General features: G+C 47.4%; 2 protein-coding genes across 3 annotated transcripts; one reads left to right on the forward strand and one right to left on the reverse strand.

The window, feature by feature from the left end:
* Positions 1-305: 305 nt before the first annotated feature.
* Positions 306-8,479, forward strand: LOC125991287 (ubiquitin carboxyl-terminal hydrolase 31). Its single transcript, XM_049759097.2, has 16 exons — positions 306-1,919; positions 2,475-2,612; positions 2,683-2,771; positions 2,854-2,946; positions 3,011-3,146; positions 3,212-3,362; positions 3,430-3,610; positions 3,698-3,809; positions 3,880-3,974; positions 4,063-4,140; positions 4,205-4,334; positions 4,400-4,519; positions 4,587-4,812; positions 4,958-5,116; positions 5,180-5,332; positions 5,427-8,479. Exons 1-16 carry the CDS (start codon positions 1,356-1,358, stop codon positions 6,875-6,877), a joined length of 3,876 nt encoding a protein of 1,291 aa, XP_049615054.1. The 5' UTR covers positions 306-1,355; the 3' UTR covers positions 6,878-8,479.
* Positions 8,480-12,411: 3,932 nt separating this feature from the next.
* On the reverse strand, positions 12,412-16,124 carry LOC125991402 (heparan sulfate glucosamine 3-O-sulfotransferase 2). Of its 2 annotated transcripts, XM_049759285.2 has the most exons (3): positions 15,239-16,124; positions 13,342-13,465; positions 12,412-13,263 (listed from the first exon to the last, which is right to left on the reverse strand). In XM_049759285.2, exons 1-3 carry the CDS (start codon positions 15,691-15,693, stop codon positions 12,847-12,849), a joined length of 996 nt encoding a protein of 331 aa, XP_049615242.1. In that variant the 5' UTR covers positions 15,694-16,124; the 3' UTR covers positions 12,412-12,846. The 2 variants fall into 2 exon arrangements, with proteins under 2 accessions (XP_049615242.1, XP_049615241.1); XM_049759284.2 differs by having other exon boundaries at positions 12,412-13,465; positions 15,239-16,117.
* Between the last annotated feature and the right edge of the window lie 460 nt (positions 16,125-16,584).

Genomic DNA, 16,584 nt, shown 5'->3' on the forward strand with positions numbered 1-16,584 from the left:
GTTTAACCAAACTAGTCACAATTTTCCCATCCTTTGATAAGAGCAATCTAAATCAATTTACGCATATTAATAATTAAGTGAGCTTCTCTGGTGCATATGATGTATTTTGATATTTTAAGATTCTGAATTGCCCCACAATTTGCGTTTTTGAGTATTATCAGTTTGTTTTGTTAATTTTATCTGAGGATAAATAATATTTTCAGTGGGGGAAGCAGTGAATAGTGATTGCTGCTTCTCATGCTGACCGTGGAGACTGACGGAGTGCATGCATCATCCGGCATCATCATCCAGCATCCACCTGCTCCCCTCCAACATGGACCAGTGTTCGCCTGCGACGTCATCCGTCCCCGCCCTGCCCGCCTGCCTGCAGTATCGCTGCCTAGAGGATGGACACGGTACACGGCCTTGCCACCGAGCCTTGTCCCGACCGGGAATTAATGGACTCCGAATACCGACCCGAGTGACACCCTAGCCCCCTCCCTCCCAAAACTTCCATCAGGGTGGAGGAGGAGGCCCGACTTGGAAGAAGGAGATGCGGGAGGGAGCGGCGCGCTTTGGAGCTCCGGTTGCCGGGTACCGACGATGATGACTACCGCGGAGGAGCTTTAGGGAAGACAAAAAAACAAAATTGGAGCGGTATTTGAGGATTCGGCGCTGACGTGACGCCGTGGGATGCCTTTTCGACCGGAGGGAGCCGCGCGTCGTTAAATAAAAGATGAGGAACCACCCCGACACGCCAATCTGAGGGTCCATGACATGAGCCGACGTGTCGTGTTCTCGTAGCCGCTGCTGGAGATGCTATGCGCGTGCGAGAGGCGCCCCCGGTCCGAGCGGTTCTTCTTCTCCTCCACCTCCAGCCACCACACGGTGTTTGTGTTTACGCAAGCCGTCTGTCTGCTTTCACAACTACCAGGCCTGTAAGTGGGACATGCCCGGGCCCTGTGGACAACACGGCCGAGTAATGTCGCGCGTGGGTGCCAGCCAAGAGCTGTAAAAAAAAAAAAGGATTTAAAGTGTTTCTTCGTTTTTCTGTAAACATCCAGCCATTTTGTTTTGACCTCATTAAGTGTGCTAAAGCTGCAGAGGCTACATAATAGCAAAATAACAACAACAAAATATACATTTCATATTTTTCTATCTATTGTAGTTTTGTTGTTGTTGTTTATGACATGCATGCGTAACAATGTTGTTTTTGGAAAGTGGGACGAAGCTGGAGAAAGCTCACCTAAACTCTACTGGGAGAACATGCAAACTCCACACGGAAAGCCCGTAGCCCGGATTCAAACCTGGAACCTCAGAACTGTGAGGCAGACGTTCTAACCTCTCGTCCAGCACTTCCCCGAAGAGCAGCCACCATGTCTAAAGTGGTCACTAACAAGGAGAAGAAATCCTTCAGCAAGAAGCTGTTCCGGAGGAGCTCGGTCCGCTCGGTGGGCAGTTTCATGAACAGAGTTCTCCGGACTCTCTCCACTTTGTCTCATTTTAGTACGGACGAGCAGGCGGCCCGCGACGACAAGGATGACGCCTCGTTGATCCCCACCACCACAGGTGGATCGCTCCAGTCGGACGACAGCGACTGCGGGGGGTTCCCCTTCGGCGACAAGGTTCCGGGCGTGGCCGGGCTGAAGAACCACGGCAACACCTGCTTCATGAACGCCATCCTGCAGTGCCTAAGCAACACCGAGCTCTTTGCAGAGTACCTGGCCCTGGAGCAGTTCCGGGGCGAAGTGGGAGGTGCAGGACCCGAGGCCGGCGGTGGCTCAGATTCCAAGGCGACTAAGTCCAACGGGGTCCTGGTGCAGAAGAAGTCCAGCCAGCAGCAGCGGGAGGAATCCGGGGAGGTGACCGAGCAGCTGTCCGGCCTGGTTCGAGCGCTGTGGACCTTTGAGTACACGCCCCAACACAGCAGAGATTTTAAGGTAGACTGTATTGACACTCATATAAATTAGAAATATAGATTTAAAAAAAAAAAAAATCTAGGTGAGGTGAGATGAAGCTCAAAAGGAACTTAATTACTTTTTTCGTAACAAGCAACCCTTTTTCATCTCGTCTCCTGACAAATTCCTAACGCCCTTGTCACATTGTCTTCTGCTCTTCTATTTTCATCTTTTCAATTTACATAAAGGGGAGACGAGAAGAAGCGAGGACTTTGTAGCGTCTGCTTAAAAGCGCTCCTATTTCGGGCTGGTTTTTTTTTCACTCTTTGCTTGGTTGTCAGCCAGAGTATGAACCGTGTTGACGGCTTTTAGATGTTTTTCTTGTTCGAGCGACAGCCTCAAAAAGCGTACTATGACTGAGCGGAGTCAGAATGAGATTTAATGGTGCAAAGGCAAAATATACATCCATCCATCCATCCATCCATCCATCCATCCATCCATCCATCCATCCATCCATCCATCCATCCATCCATCCATCCATCCATCCATCCATCCATCCATCCATCCAATAATAACTGTGCTCTCCCCCCGCTGCAGAACGTGGTGTCAAAGAGCGCCCTTCAGTTCAAGGGCAACTCCCAACACGACGCCCAGGAATTCCTCCTGTGGCTGCTGGATCGAGTTCACGAGGACCTCAACAACATCATCCGTCCTGACGTCAGGCCCCCCAGGACGGTAAACAGCAAAAATCGACGACATTACACTTTCTCTTCATTTTCCCATGTGGCCATTTTTGTCTTTGCAGCCTCCAGCGGAGAACGAAAACACTCCAGGAGAATCTGCCCTTCCGGTGCCTGGCTCTTTTGTGCAAGAGCTTTTCCAGGCACAATACAGGTAAAGTGTTTGCAGCTTTTATTGACGCACAAACATTGACCGTAGTGACACAATTTAAGTTTGTTTACGTTTCTGCTTCCAGATCCTCCCTGACTTGCCCTCACTGCCAGAAACAGAGCAACACCTTCGATCCTTTTCTCTGCATCTCACTGCCAATCCCTGTACCTCACACGCGGTGAGTTCAAATCTATCCATAAATACATTCTCGCTTATTTATTTATTTTTTTGGGGTCATGCAGGCCCTTGTACGTGACGGTGGTGTACCAGGGCAAGTGCTCCCACTGTATGAGGGTCGGGGTGGCCGTGCCTCTATCGGGCACCGTGTCCAGGCTCAGACAAGCCGTGGCCCAGGAGACTAAAATCCCGGCGCAGCAGGTACATCTCATGGCACACTCGTGGTTGGGAAAGACCATCTGAGCACCCCCCCCCTCCCCTCACAGATCGTCCTCACCGAGATGTACTACGATGGCTTCCATCGCTCCTTCTGCGATGACGACGACGACCTGGAGATCATTCAGGAGAGCGATTCTATTTTTGCCTTCGAGACCCCCGAGCTCTTCAGGCCCGATCAGATCCGCTCCAAGCGAGCCGGTACGACGAGCCCGTTATCGCCCCCGATACCGATCCCCGATTTTTAATTCATTTGACTGCAATACAGGGAGTCCACATGCCAATCTCAACCAGAACAACTTGAAATTCGGCACGGATAACAATCGGTTGTCCCCGCAAATCCAGGAGCCCGGCACGCCGCCTCTCAGCCCCAATAAGAACACGGGGCAGGACGAGAAGGTGGTGCTGTTGGTGTGCAACCGAGCCTGCGCCGGTCAGCAAGGACGCAGGTACGTCCAGAGGGATCTTTGAGTCATTTATGAAAAGCAAATACTGCTTCAAAAAAATTGATTCACAAGACTGTTTCGGGGATTCAGGTTTGGGAATCCTTTTATTCTCTACCTGGAGCGTACTGTCACATGGGATGTACTCCAGAAGGAAATTCTGGAGAAGATGCGTCATCTCCTGCGCCCGGGCGCCGTCGTGCAGGTACGTCCCGTGAAAGCAATTAGGTCACTCCTTGAATGTGATTCCATTTTGGTGTTCTACATTCCGGCAGGTGGGGCCCTTCACGTTACGTGTGGTGGGCGTCGTCGGGATCACATATCTCCTGCCTCAGGAAGAGCAACCACTATGCCATCCTTCTGTGGAGAGGTAAGCCCGGTTACCACCACTAGAGGGAGCCCTGCTCCTTCTGTTCATTACATAACGCCATTCCGGGTTTTTTTTTTTTTTTATCCAGAGCTTACAAGTCCTGCGGCCCGGGTGGGCCACCTCACGTCAAAATTGTTGTGGAATGGGACAAGGAGACAAAAGATTAGTAAGTAAAATTTAGTTGGAGTGATATCTTGCACATCTTCACCAAATCTGTCATCTACTTCCAGTCTGTTTAAAAGAACAGAAGACGAATACATCCCTGATGCTGAGAGCGTTCGTCAAGTGAAGGAGCAGCACTTGCAGCCTCAGAGCTGCTCGCTAGCTCAGTGCTTCCAGCTCTACACCAAAGAGGAGCAGGTGGGCTCACGTCATCAACGAGTCCAAGACGTGAGATTTGAACGGCTCTTATTTGTCCATTTCAGCTGGCTCCTGATGACGCCTGGCGCTGTCCACACTGTAAGCAGCTTCAGCAAGGCAGCATCAAGCTCAGTTTGTGGACGCTGCCCGACATCCTCATTCTTCACCTCAAACGCTTTCGACAGGTAGCGAGAGATTTTCGGAAATACCCGAGCGGGAACAAAAAGATTCATTTTTTTTGGTCTCATATAGGACGGGGATCGCCGCATGAAAATGCAGAACATGGTCAAGTTCCCGCTAACGGGTATGGACATGGCGCCGCATATGGTGAAGAGGAGCCAGAGTAGCTGGAGTCTACCCTCGCACTGGTCGCCATGGAGACGGCCTTACGGCTTGGGTCGGGATCCCGAGGATTATCTTTACGATCTGTACGCCATCTGCAACCATCACGGGACCATGCAGGGAGGACATTACACAGGTACCAGATCCAGCTGAAAAAAAAAACACCTATTTTTTATTTATTTATACATTTGGATTTATTTATTCATATATTTGGATTTATTTATTTATTTATTTATTTATTTATTTATTTATTTATTTATTTGGATTTATTTATTCTGTAGCTCAGTGCAAGAACTCCATTGACGGGCAGTGGTATTGCTTCGACGATAGCGACGTTCATCCGATATCAGAAGAGGACGTCTGCAAGCAGACAGCTTACATTTTGTTTTATCAGAGAAGGGCCACCATCCCGTCTTGGTCTGCCAACAGTTCCGTGGGAGGTAATTTAGTTTATTTTTCTTCTCAATGTCACGCCATGGAATAAATGTAACAATCGTTTTCAGGATCCACCAGTTCTTCCCTGTGTGAGCATTGGATCGGTCGTCTGATGGGAAGCCGTCCACCGAGCCAAGCCTCGTCGGGTTCCTCCAGACGAACCTCGCTGGCCTCCCTTTCGGAATCGGCCGAGTTTGCCGGGGAACGGAGCGAGGATGACGGTAAGCCTGTAAATTCCTCCATGCAAGGTGAGCGATTTCCTCCATGCAAGGTGAGCGATTTATTTATTCTCGAATGAATCATTCTGGTGTGCAGGCCTATCGAGCCGCCCCGTGGTGAGAGGCATGCAAAGGCAGACCTTCTCCTCCAGAACGTCCATCGCCAGTCCGCTCGTACTCAGTGAGAACGGCCAGAAGCCTTCCTGGTGCTCTGCTAAACTTCAACTCCGTTCGAACTCCCCCTCCCGCTTCTCCCTGGAATCCCACTCCTCTTCCCCGACGCTCGAAATGATAGGGGAGGTAGTCGATACCAATCTGTCGACGTCCTGCTTCAACGGTTCGCCAAAGCTCGGGGGTAAGTCCGCTCTCGCGGCGTCGGATCACAATCCCGCCAGTAAGCGGCTGATAGAACAGCTTCACCCCAAAGCTGCGTCGCAAGCCGAGGCGAGGAGCTCCTCGCAGGCCGGGGATAACAACAATCTCGTCAGCGGCGCCGAACAAATCAGTCCTCGACACGGGACCGCCGACAAGGAACAGAAACAAAGAAGTTTGACCACAGGTGGCAAACGCAGCTCGGCAAAAACTGGAGTGGAAAGCGAAAGGAGCCCGAAGAAGCGTCCAGCCGCTTCCTCGACGTCATCCAGCTCGTTGTCTCCGGCGTCGCCTGCTGTCGTTAAGTCGCCGGCTCGAGCGCAGTCGAACGTTGCCGCGTCCAATCCGAAGGACAAAACCGATGGACCACCCAAAGTCAGTAGAGCCGGATCCTCCAGAACGGCGACGCCTTCCAAAAGAGGTCCAGCCCAAACTCAAGAGGGGTTGCATCCTGACTCCGCCCTACAGAGGCGGAGCGCTTCCCCGGGAAGTTCGCACCCTCAGAGAAGGACGGCCCCCAAAGGAGGCGGAGATAAAAGCTCCGCCTCAGGAAGGACTAAAGGAGCTGACAGGAGCGCCAGCCGGGATTCTTCACGCACCAATGCCGTGTCAGAGAAGAAGATTAGCAACGGGGGTCCCTCGTCCAGGTCCGGTGCCGCTAGTCGAGCCGAGGGCAGGCCGGGTCGAGCCTTGGAGAACAGGACGGTGGCCCGAAGCTCAAGCAGTAGCTCCTCCATGGCTAGTCTGCGATCCTCCAGTGTCGTCCCCCCGTCGGTCGCCGTGTCCTCAAAAGCCCTTCGAAGGAACAGTAAGACCGAGGAAAAAGCGTTGTCCTTCTTCAAAACTGCCCTGCGGCCCAAAGATACCCGCAAGTCATCAGATGGCGGGAAAGCCACAGACCCCAAAGGAAGTCTGGAAGAAGGTGGCGGAGATGCAGCCACCAGGAAAGCCCAAAACGCGGCTTCGGAAGGCGCCGCGGCTAAGGACAAGGAATCATCCAAAAGTTCCGCTGCGGCCAAACATTCCCTCCTGCCCTCCTCTAAATCCAAACTCTCGGAAGCCACCAACCAGGCTTCTTCTGCAAAAGAACCTGCAAAGAAAGAACCTGTGAAAAAAACCATGGCGTCCAGGAAAATCCCCATCAACTCCACTCAGTCAAGCCAGAGGTCCAAATAAAAACTATCATCTCCTTTTCTCGTGCAGCTCCAAATGGACATTTTTAGCCTTTGAGCGGTTTCCAGCTGCCATTCCGGACACATCTCGTCCACTTTTTTTGTCCTCGACTTATTTAGGAATGGGTTTTACCAAAGCACTTTGTATGGTCGTGATGATCTCCAGGAACTGTACTGTACTGTACATACATAAGCATGGGTCGCTCATTTAGCCAAAACGATTGCCTGGTCGTGTCCGTTAGCTTAGCCGGCCGCTCTTTTAAGTTTCAAATTCAAAACACCGGCGAACAATACTCCAACTTTTTTTGGACGATCGAGTCAGTTTGTCTTTTCCGGACTCTGAAACAATTTCCCAAAACCTTTAGCTCACCAATTCCGGAGAGCCAAATGTCAATAACAGTGCCTCAGATCAGATAATCATAGTATTTAATCTAAATGATATAACTGCAAGTGTTGGTAAATTTATAAATATTTATGAATATGTCATTTCAAATAACACGCACCTATGTAACCTTAATCACTGTTTACATACACTCAATGTCGTTATCGTGCGAGGAGTATTTTTTTTTTTTTTAGGAGACGATGCGAGCATGTTCTTCAATGTACGTGTTTATTTACCTGTAAAAACACATCTTTTACTTGTGGCGCCCACTTGTGGCCTCGGGGCTCTCTGACTGCCACGCCGTCTCGGAACATTCCTCTGTAAAGAACACAGGGTGTATAAAGGCCATACCCACGCACACAACACAACACAACACAACACGGCCATTCAATCTGCTTGCACAATCGAATGAGATCGGATTTTGTGTATCATGTTAGCAGGTGTTGCTAATATTTTGGGAGCTAAAATTGGCTAAAAGTAAAAACTGAAATGGATTTTTTTTTAAAAATTGCACCATGAGTAACGCTGAATCAGCTTTTTTTTGTACATGGGTAACCTATTCTCCTAATTGCGATAATCAATTAATCGACAATTCATTGATTATCAAAGTAATCGACAAAATTTTAATAATCGGGTTGCCGTTTCTCCTAATTGCAATTAATCTGCAATTCACTGATTAAAATAAATAATTTTAATAATTACAGTTTCTCCCAATTGCGATTAATCGACAATTCATAGATTATCAAAGTCATCGACAACTATTAGGTCATTTTTTTTTGCGCCAAATTTAAATTTTAAACACTCGAGCTTCTTTTTGCATCGGGTCTCATTGGCTTGTGCAGGTCTACCTAATCTAGTGCCCCCCCCCTTCGTCCGCCAGTACATGTACATAGCGCCTGCGAGCTTGGCGATCATCCACACAGATGGCGGCTCATGTGAAAATCGTTGCATGATGACTTGCTTGTGCATGCACTCAACTATGCAAGCAGCCTCTCGCTCACGGCCTCCGCTGAGTTTGACGACGTACAGCTCTTGGATTGTGTACATAGTATTTCTTAGTGTTCTATTTTTCCAAAAAAAAAACGAAAAAAAAGAAGAAGCCAGCATCAGAGAGCATGTGAAGGCATTCTTTATCGACGCTTTGTTTGCACAATTACATTTTTGTATGAATGTTAACCAACTGCTCATTTAATCTGCTCAGAAGTAAAACGACTCACTTGAAAATTGTGTTCATTTTCTTCTTTATATGGGAAAGAAATACCCATGGTGTCCGCTGGGGGGCGCTCCGCATTTTCCTGCAAATGCCACTTGACGGAAATACTTGCAATATTTAATTTGTCCCTGAACTGGTTACACGAATTATGAAGACGTATGGTTACGTCGAATATCCTCCCATCGGTGAGCCCGACGCGTTATTAAACTACAGCGCTGTCATTTATTTAAGATGTGATTCAATTGTACTTTTATTAGTTTGGCCCCAGGCTGGCAGCCTTTAACCCCGCCTCTTTTTTCATTCCCTCTCTTGTAATTTTCCATAACCGTCATCAATTTCACCGACTGCTTTCTCACCTTCTCTTCTCGCTTTCTTTTCGATCCATCTCCTGGGCAAGTGATAAAAAATTTAAAAAAGACTGGCAGTGACACGAACCGTCCTCTCCAGACAGCCGACGTTTTCTTTTTTGTTTTACTGCTGCAGAAATTGCTGGAATTAAAATGCTTGTCAAGAATTAAAAAAAAAAAACACGCAGACTGCAATCTGGCAAGAGTCCGACTTTTCTGCTACCATCAATAATCGTCTTCGGTTTGTCTGCCGTCCAAGCGAAGCTCATTAGCGAGGCCTCATCGGAGGAATCTGAAAGTTTGATCGGATTTCAAGCGTGACATCAGCCTTGTTGACTTGTGAACTCGTGGAATTAGTTTGCACGTCGAGCGGCCTTTTGGCTTGGTTGAGAATTGTGCAATCTCGCCGTATTGATCGGAGCAATTGAATCAAATTCGATCCTTACTGATGTCTCTTTGTCGCAGGATTGAAAATGACGACCGCCATCATCTTTGTGATTAGCTTTGAGACTTTTTGCATTCCAGAACTCACCAAAAAAAAAAAAAAAAAATGCATTTCATGTCCCTTTTTCCCAACATAGCCCAAATCCAAGATATAATTGCGTTTTCAGTACGCCATCTTTTTTCTTGAACCACCATAAAAGTCCAAAACAGATTAAATAATTCACTTGTTTCGGGAACGAGCCCGTCAATTATTTCTCCCTCTCGCTCGAGTCCAACGATGCAATACTTTAGTTCCCTTTTAATTGGAGATGAAAAATCCAGTAAGCCTTGAGTGCGGGCGGCAAGAGAGCAGCTTTTTAGTCCATGCAATATACATGACGTGTCAGGCGGGACATCCACGACTGAATTACATAAACCCGAGCAGATGTACGGAGCGTCTCGGAAAAAACAAGTTGAACCTTGGAGAAAGATTGAGAAAACATTCAGAAATTGCAGGATGCATATTTAAATATATATATTTTTTTTTTCCTCCTCACAACCAGCCAGGTGGTTGTCGAGCAGACGGCTACGTCAGCCAACGTGCGAGGCCGCAATCATTGGCATCTACGCGTCTGGACCGACATCACAGGAATATTAAAAAAGATGCCGGCATGTCAATCATCACCTCCAATGTGTGCTTTCTCTCTCTCTTTCTCTCTCTCTCTCTCTCGCTCGCTCGATCTCCTTTTGGCTGCCAGCCGTGGCACCTCCTTGTATCTTCTATCATTAGAGGCACTGAGATGGAAGCTGCACGGGAAAGGAAGGCGAACACTTTGATGTAGTGCGCTTTCACGAAGGCAAATAACACACTTTGATTTTTTTTTTTTTTAAAGCCGTCTTCACCCAAACATTTTTTGCACGCACATCCTGTCAAAAACGCCCCGACTTGCCACCCAGCTTTAAATTTTGCAGGCTTTTTTTGGCACGTGCCGTGCCGCGCGTTGACAAAAGTTCCTCCGTCTTCAGAGAGGAAGACGAATCCGTGTCTGTCCTGTTTGATTTTCTCGGGGAGATAAATGAGTATTTGGAGAAACATAAAAGCTAATGAATTCATAAACGCCGTGATGAGCGCAGCTGTCTTCAGCATCTGATGTGCAATCTGAGAGAAGGTGCCTCGGGTGTCTGGACCATCCTCCACTCTCTTTGTTTGTACATGTGTGTGTGATTTGGGTGAGGATGCTCATGAGAACAAACAACAATCAGGTCGCTATGATTTTCACTGCATGGTGGGCCCAATTCGAGAAAGTAGCGGCCCCAATGTGGCCCGCGGGCCTCAGATTGCTCACCCATCCAAACTCCAGCGATCCGAAATAGCAATTTTTGCCTCTCTTTTCGTGATGTCTGTCTTTTCCTCAGTGATACGGTGTTGAAAGCTGCCTCACCCCCCCCATCAAGATCTTAACGCGCCAGCTCAGGTGCGGCGGGTCTACGGTCCGGGGGGCTGCTGACACATCAGACACGTTTTGATTCGCCGTGGATGTGAGGCTCATCCCGAGGCAGCCTTGAGATGAGCCTTGTTATCCTCCTCGGCGAGAGGCGAGGCGCGCATCCTAATTAGCACGCGTCTCCTGGCCAGAGCTCCATCGACACGCTCATCAGCTTCGCCAGGCCGACTTGGTGAGTGAAACAAACGGCCGGTCGAGCTGGACGGACGGACAACCTTTTCAAACCTGCGACCTCAGATTTGCAATTTCCACATCCGAAAGTTTTGCTGCCTCCCCTGACAAAAAGATGACCTGACTTTAACTTGGCCAGCCTCATTTCTTCTGCTCTTTGCTTTCCTCACCATAAGCTCATTAGAGCGCATCACCTCCACACACCAACTCGGTGGCCTCCCCACAGACTTCGCTTCAGACTGCAAATACTTGTAAGAACACGTATCATTATGTACTCGCGACCGCGACGCCGAGTTGTCAGTGCTTGGTTTTAATTTGGCTCCAAAGCCACCAGCGATTTAGACCGCCGGGACATCCTGTCGGCATACCAAACGATTCGGAGGACCGAGCAGGGTTCACCGACAAATGTCAGCCGAGGAGCCTCGTTTTTCATCTTGCATCCAGAATAAAGGACGTGTTTTAAGTAGCACACCTTAAATGGAGCATGCATGTGAAATGCAAGGCCATGGTAACACTTGTTAAAGAATCACTAAAAAAAAAAAAAAAAAAAAGAACAACTCTTTTGGTTTTTTTGCAAAGCTCATTAAAAGTCAGCGAGTAGCTAGTAGGTCGAGATGAAGTACATCTGGCTGACATTTGTGTGACTTTTAAACACTTCCAACTTTGTCTTCAGACTGTCAATGAATTAATTTGTGTGGGGTTTTTTTTGGTGGGGGGCGCTTTGACATGTTTTGTTCAAAATGTATTGATTTGAAAAAAACAACATTTTTTTCTGCAATGTATTTTCACAGTGCTTAAAATAATAACTTCTTCTTTCGGCTGCTCCCAAGATGCTCGACAAAATAGCATCTATTTTGGCTTGATTTTTTTTTTTTTATATATAAGCAAGGATATGATTTTTGCATCATCACCAAATATTTATTAAACTAGCTCATTAGCCAAGGTGCAAATAGCTACCAAGCTACCAAGGCAAAGAGGTTCCGACATTTGCATAGGCTGCCTCCTGCGGGAGTTTAGATTGGAAAAGTAAGCAAAGCCTGTGTGTGTGCGCTCGTGTGTGTGTGTGAGATTTGACCCGCAAGCAATCTCAGGAGGGCCTTGCGCTGGGAGAGTCTAATCAGACTCTGGCGGCCGCTTGTTCCCCGGGATTGCTCCTTGCCGGCCCTCAGGCCTAATTAGAACCCATGTGCACCATCCTCCCAAGTGCTCGCGGTGACGTCTGGTGCTCACCTGTGTGTGAGTGTGTGTAGATGTGCTGGAAATGAGCCGCTGGTGTGTAAGATTTGACGGCGGCAGGTGGGGGGGGGGCATCAGAGGTCGCGGAGACATACACCTGGAGGTCACAGGACTAAAAAAAAAAGTGGAGGTTTCCAAGCAAGAGGTCCATTTAAATGTTAGTACAAAAAAAATGATTTATTTTAATTAATTTATTTAAATAGTTTTTTTTTTAATAGAGCTGGAGCCTACTTGTTTATTACGGTGCATTTTTTTTCTTTATTTGTTTATTTAAAGGGAAGTAGAAGACAGGAAGTAAGAAAGCAACAGGAAGTGGGGAAGAAAATACAGGAGACACTTTTGAGGCATGAAAGAAAGGAAAAAGTTTCAAGATGACCTGATGTGACTCTTTTGTGGATTACTCTTGGGCAAAACTTTGGTTTTACCAATTTTGGATTACTTGGACTCTGCTGCCTGAGCCAAGCTTGGAATCGTTCACCCAGAAAAGCTAAGTTGTGCATCTTTTTCTTTTTTCTCAAGCACAGTGAAACCAAAAGTTTCCTCAGTAACTTGTACGTGGCGGCCATTTTGACACAAGCTGATGAACTTTTTGCAAATGCTGAAATGACACCAAAGCGTAGAAGAATACTGACCACATTTTGGAGGTTACAATTTAATTCCAGGATTGCCAGGTTTCAGAAGAATGATTTTCCATATCTACTCCCACTTAAAATCATGACCCACCATCTCGTAGAACTTGACGTTGTAGGGTCTGTAGAAGTCCCGTAGCTGTTCGATGGCGTCTCGGTCGATCTGGACGTGGGTCCTGCCCTTGGACTTGCCCAAGCAGCGAGGGGAGCCGCTGCTCTCCGGTTTCTTGAGGCACGGGAAGCCTTTGGTGCGGTTGAAGTAGAAGTGCTTGTCCGTCACGATGCGCTTGAGCCCCAGGAAGTCCTGCACCCGAGCCAGCTCGCCCGCCGGGTCGGTGATGAGCCGCTCGCCGCTGACAAAGTGGATCTGAGCTAGAGGGAAGTAGCGCAGCCAGTTCTCCAGGTGGAGGGCGTACAGCCCGATGCGAATGGCGTTCCATGACGCGTCCACCAAGCCCAAAGTCTGGTTCCGGAAGGCCAGTTCCTGGAAGCTCGGCAAGTCAGGGGTTTTGGATAAAGTCTGGGTGTAATCCGAGATGGCTCGGGTGACGGGGTCGCGTACCACCACGATGAGTTTGGTGTCTCGGGACATGGCGGCGATCCTGTGCGGCGTCTCTTTCGTCACAAAGTAGCTCGGCGTTTTCTCCATGGTGAGCTGCCCTTCAAGAGTCCTTGGCATTGAAGCTCTGAAGAAAATCCCAAAAAAGCAAGAGGAGGACTTTTTGTTTACTTCAATTATTTATTTCAAGCGCTTTCTTTTGACGTGCTAAGCGACTCGAGGACACAATGTCCTCTCCGTATGAAAAATGGCAATATTTTAGTGAATTACTTTTAACTCAAGTACAGACTTGTTTGCCAGAGATCTGTACTTCTTAAGCAAAACTTTTCCCGGCACTGATTAAGACTTCAAATCCTCAGCTTAGAAGCTCCTTCTGGCCATAAACTCAGTTTCTCACTGCAAATGAAGTGCACTAGCCCGTCACTGGAGAATTGTGTCGCACACAGCTCGATGGCGTAGCACGCTTCCAGAGCAATAAATCACCATGAAGGCACGCGAAACGCATCTGGAAAGCAGGTGACGAAGCTCGCTTCCTTACAAGTCGACAAAGTGGAGCACCGTAGTCTCCATGTTTGCAGCTATTGATCTCAAATGGGTGAGAAATGTTAGTCGAATCCATTTGGAGAAAAAAAAAAATCACATTATGACTGAAAACAGGCAGGCTAACTTCCCGCTAACAACCCAGGCTAATCACACAAAGCTTGTCTATCTGTCAAGATGTATCACTTCAACATACTTCCTTGACCTCTGTGCTCAAGGGTCACATTTTTTTTACTTTAATAGCTTACTGTCACAACAGCCCAAAAACAAAAATTCAATGTTTTTGCCCAGCTGTGATTTTAAAAAATCGCTAAAAGTCCTGAGGGTTGTTAGCATTTGTAAACTTTCAGCTATCTTTAGCTTCACCTTTTTACTTGCGAGGTCGATAAATGTCTGTCCAGCTCCACAGTTTGACCTTTCCTCATCAGACGCAAACGTATGTTTATGAAGGTCTCCCAAACCTCTCAAGTCTGAGCTAGCGTTTGACCTTTTATGGCAGCTGACAATCACACCGCCAAAAGAGCCCAATTATTGTCATCGGCTCGACGGCAAATCATTAACGAGAACGAATGTGCGATATGATTTCAATCTGAAACGTTGTACACCTCCAAAATAACTCTTACGTGGACTCGTTATAGATCGTGTGGGTTCGCCTCATAAAATGTCTGACAGGTTTTCGCCAAACCAAGCTATTTAATGAGGCCACACTTTGTTAAAAGGCCTTCATGTCGCAGTTAGGAATCAATAATCAACACATTCCCCAACTTCTTTGCGGAGGAAAGGGGAAAGTACAAGTTGGCTGACGATGGCTGACAAGTGGTTTAATTAACAGAAATAGTGGCAGGACTTTCAGCTCAGCTTCTCCTTTTTAAAAAAAAAAAAAGAAAAAACGACTCAGTCGCTTGCTCACATGTTGGAAAAATCAATCTTACCTTTATTTTATTGCACTTTTTATCTTGGGAGGGAAACTGACTATATTTTCTTACATAAAGTAGCGATTCCAGTATGATGTGAGAGCTCATTATCGGAAAATAATCCACAGAATTGGTCCTTAAATATTTATTTAACCTAAATAATTAATTTTTAATCAGCTATCCATACTAATGACAGGTAAAACGATTAAATATTCTTCCACAGGAATGCGTATCTATTTTTATATATGTGTGAATTTATTTATATATTTATCCGTCCATTTTCTGTACCGCTTAAATATATGCACATATAGACACAGAAATATATTTTTAGATGCTTTTTCCAATATAGTGTCCCTTAAATAAGGCAACAAAACCATTATATACGCCATCTTAAATATTTAGTATAATCAATATATCATTATATATATTTTTTTCTGTGACCTTACCTGTACCACTCGAACCCTCTGTCATAATGCCTGTCAAAGAAGTGCGTCTCGGTCCCCGCAGCTCTCACGTCCGGGTGGATCCGTATAAACTCCAGAACTGCCCTGGTTCCTCCTTTTTTCACGCCAACTATGATGGCATTGGGCAACTTTTTATTGCCGAACTTTGGGTGGCCCATAGGCGGGCTGGGCGTGTCGCTCCTGGCGTGAAGCGCAATTGAGGGCGGCCCCTCGGCTGCTTTCACCCTGGATGCCTCCACGGCAGACGGGGGTGGAGACGCGCAGCTTCCATCGGCTGGTAGCCGCCGATTGCAGCTCGGTGCCGGATCCCCCGAGACGGGCGGCATGAGGGGGTCTGCGTGGAATAAGGTGCAGTAAGCCACGTAGGAAAGGAGCAGGGACAACAAGCATACGGATGTTTTTGTAAGCCGGCGATTGAAGACGAGCGCGCATGCCATCTCTCCATGGATACCAACAGTACATTTTTTTTTAATTAACCGTGCCTATTGTCTCCAAAGATTTAAAAATATTGCATTCCAGCTCTTCTGATGCGCATCCAAAAACTTCCCATGTTGGGGTGTGGGAAAAAAGCCTCCTCTGAGTGCCCGGTTCTCGCAGCCATGGTCATGACGCACCGGGAGGGAAGAGGCGCGCGGTCTGACAACTTCGTCTGGCTCCGTGCACACACTCTAGCTATAAAAAAAAAAAAAAAAAAGTCAGTGACGTCGCAGCATCTTTGCATTAAACACGCGGTGGGCTCTCACTCAGACTTGACTCACTCCTCAGCAAGCGCCGAGTAGACACTCCAACAGAATATTTTCTGCATCAATTCAGCCCAGTGCAAAAATATCAATCGCAATTAGGACTTGTCCATTCATGACAGCATATCATAGCAATCCATACATGCCCTGCCGCCTTGTGGCTGTATGCAGCAATTACAACAGCACAATCTGTTGAGACACTCCTAAGACTAAAATAATTATCTAACCACATTGCTTGAGAGGAGACAAAAAAGCAAAATACTAATCGCTGCAATGTTAACCTCAACGATGTTATTTCGAGCCGTTGCCGAAGTCAGCTAATATTTAACTCGACTCAGTTTGTGCAAACCGCTGAATAAAACAGCCGAATTCCGTTGACAGACACTAATTCCGTGACAGTGTTTTGCTTTTGGGCAAGGGCACTGGTCAGGTCATCCCTCTTCGTTCTCTGACGAGCGGACTGACAACCCCCGGAGGGCGGAAACGCCAAGATAAAAACTCCTAGCACACGGGGAGGAGTCGAGGTGTCACCGCACTGCTCCCGAGGGCGCCTGCGCCCAATCTCGGAGGCCTCTGATTAAAGAATGA

The sequence above is a fragment of the Syngnathus scovelli genome, chromosome 21 (genome assembly GCF_024217435.2).
Source record: "Syngnathus scovelli strain Florida chromosome 21, RoL_Ssco_1.2, whole genome shotgun sequence".
NCBI classification, from domain to species: Eukaryota; Metazoa; Chordata; class Actinopteri; order Syngnathiformes; family Syngnathidae; genus Syngnathus; species Syngnathus scovelli.

Bases quoted from the DNA above. Each gene is read 5' to 3' on its own strand.
- LOC125991287 (XM_049759097.2), top strand. From the start codon at position 1,356: ATGTCTAAAGTGGTCACTAACAAGGAGAAGAAATCCTTCAGCAAGAAG. The intron at 3,975-4,062 runs GTAAGCCCGGTT...TTTTTTATCCAG, and splicing joins TGCCATCCTTCTGTGGAGAG to AGCTTACAAGTCCTGCGGCC. The intron at 4,335-4,399 runs GTGGGCTCACGT...TGTCCATTTCAG, and splicing joins TCTACACCAAAGAGGAGCAG to CTGGCTCCTGATGACGCCTG.
- LOC125991402 (XM_049759284.2), bottom strand. From the start codon at position 15,693: ATGGCATGCGCGCTCGTCTTCAATCGCCGGCTTACAAAAACATCCGTA. The intron at 13,466-15,238 runs GTAAGGTCACAG...GATTTTCTTCAG, and splicing joins AGAGGGTTCGAGTGGTACAG to AGCTTCAATGCCAAGGACTC.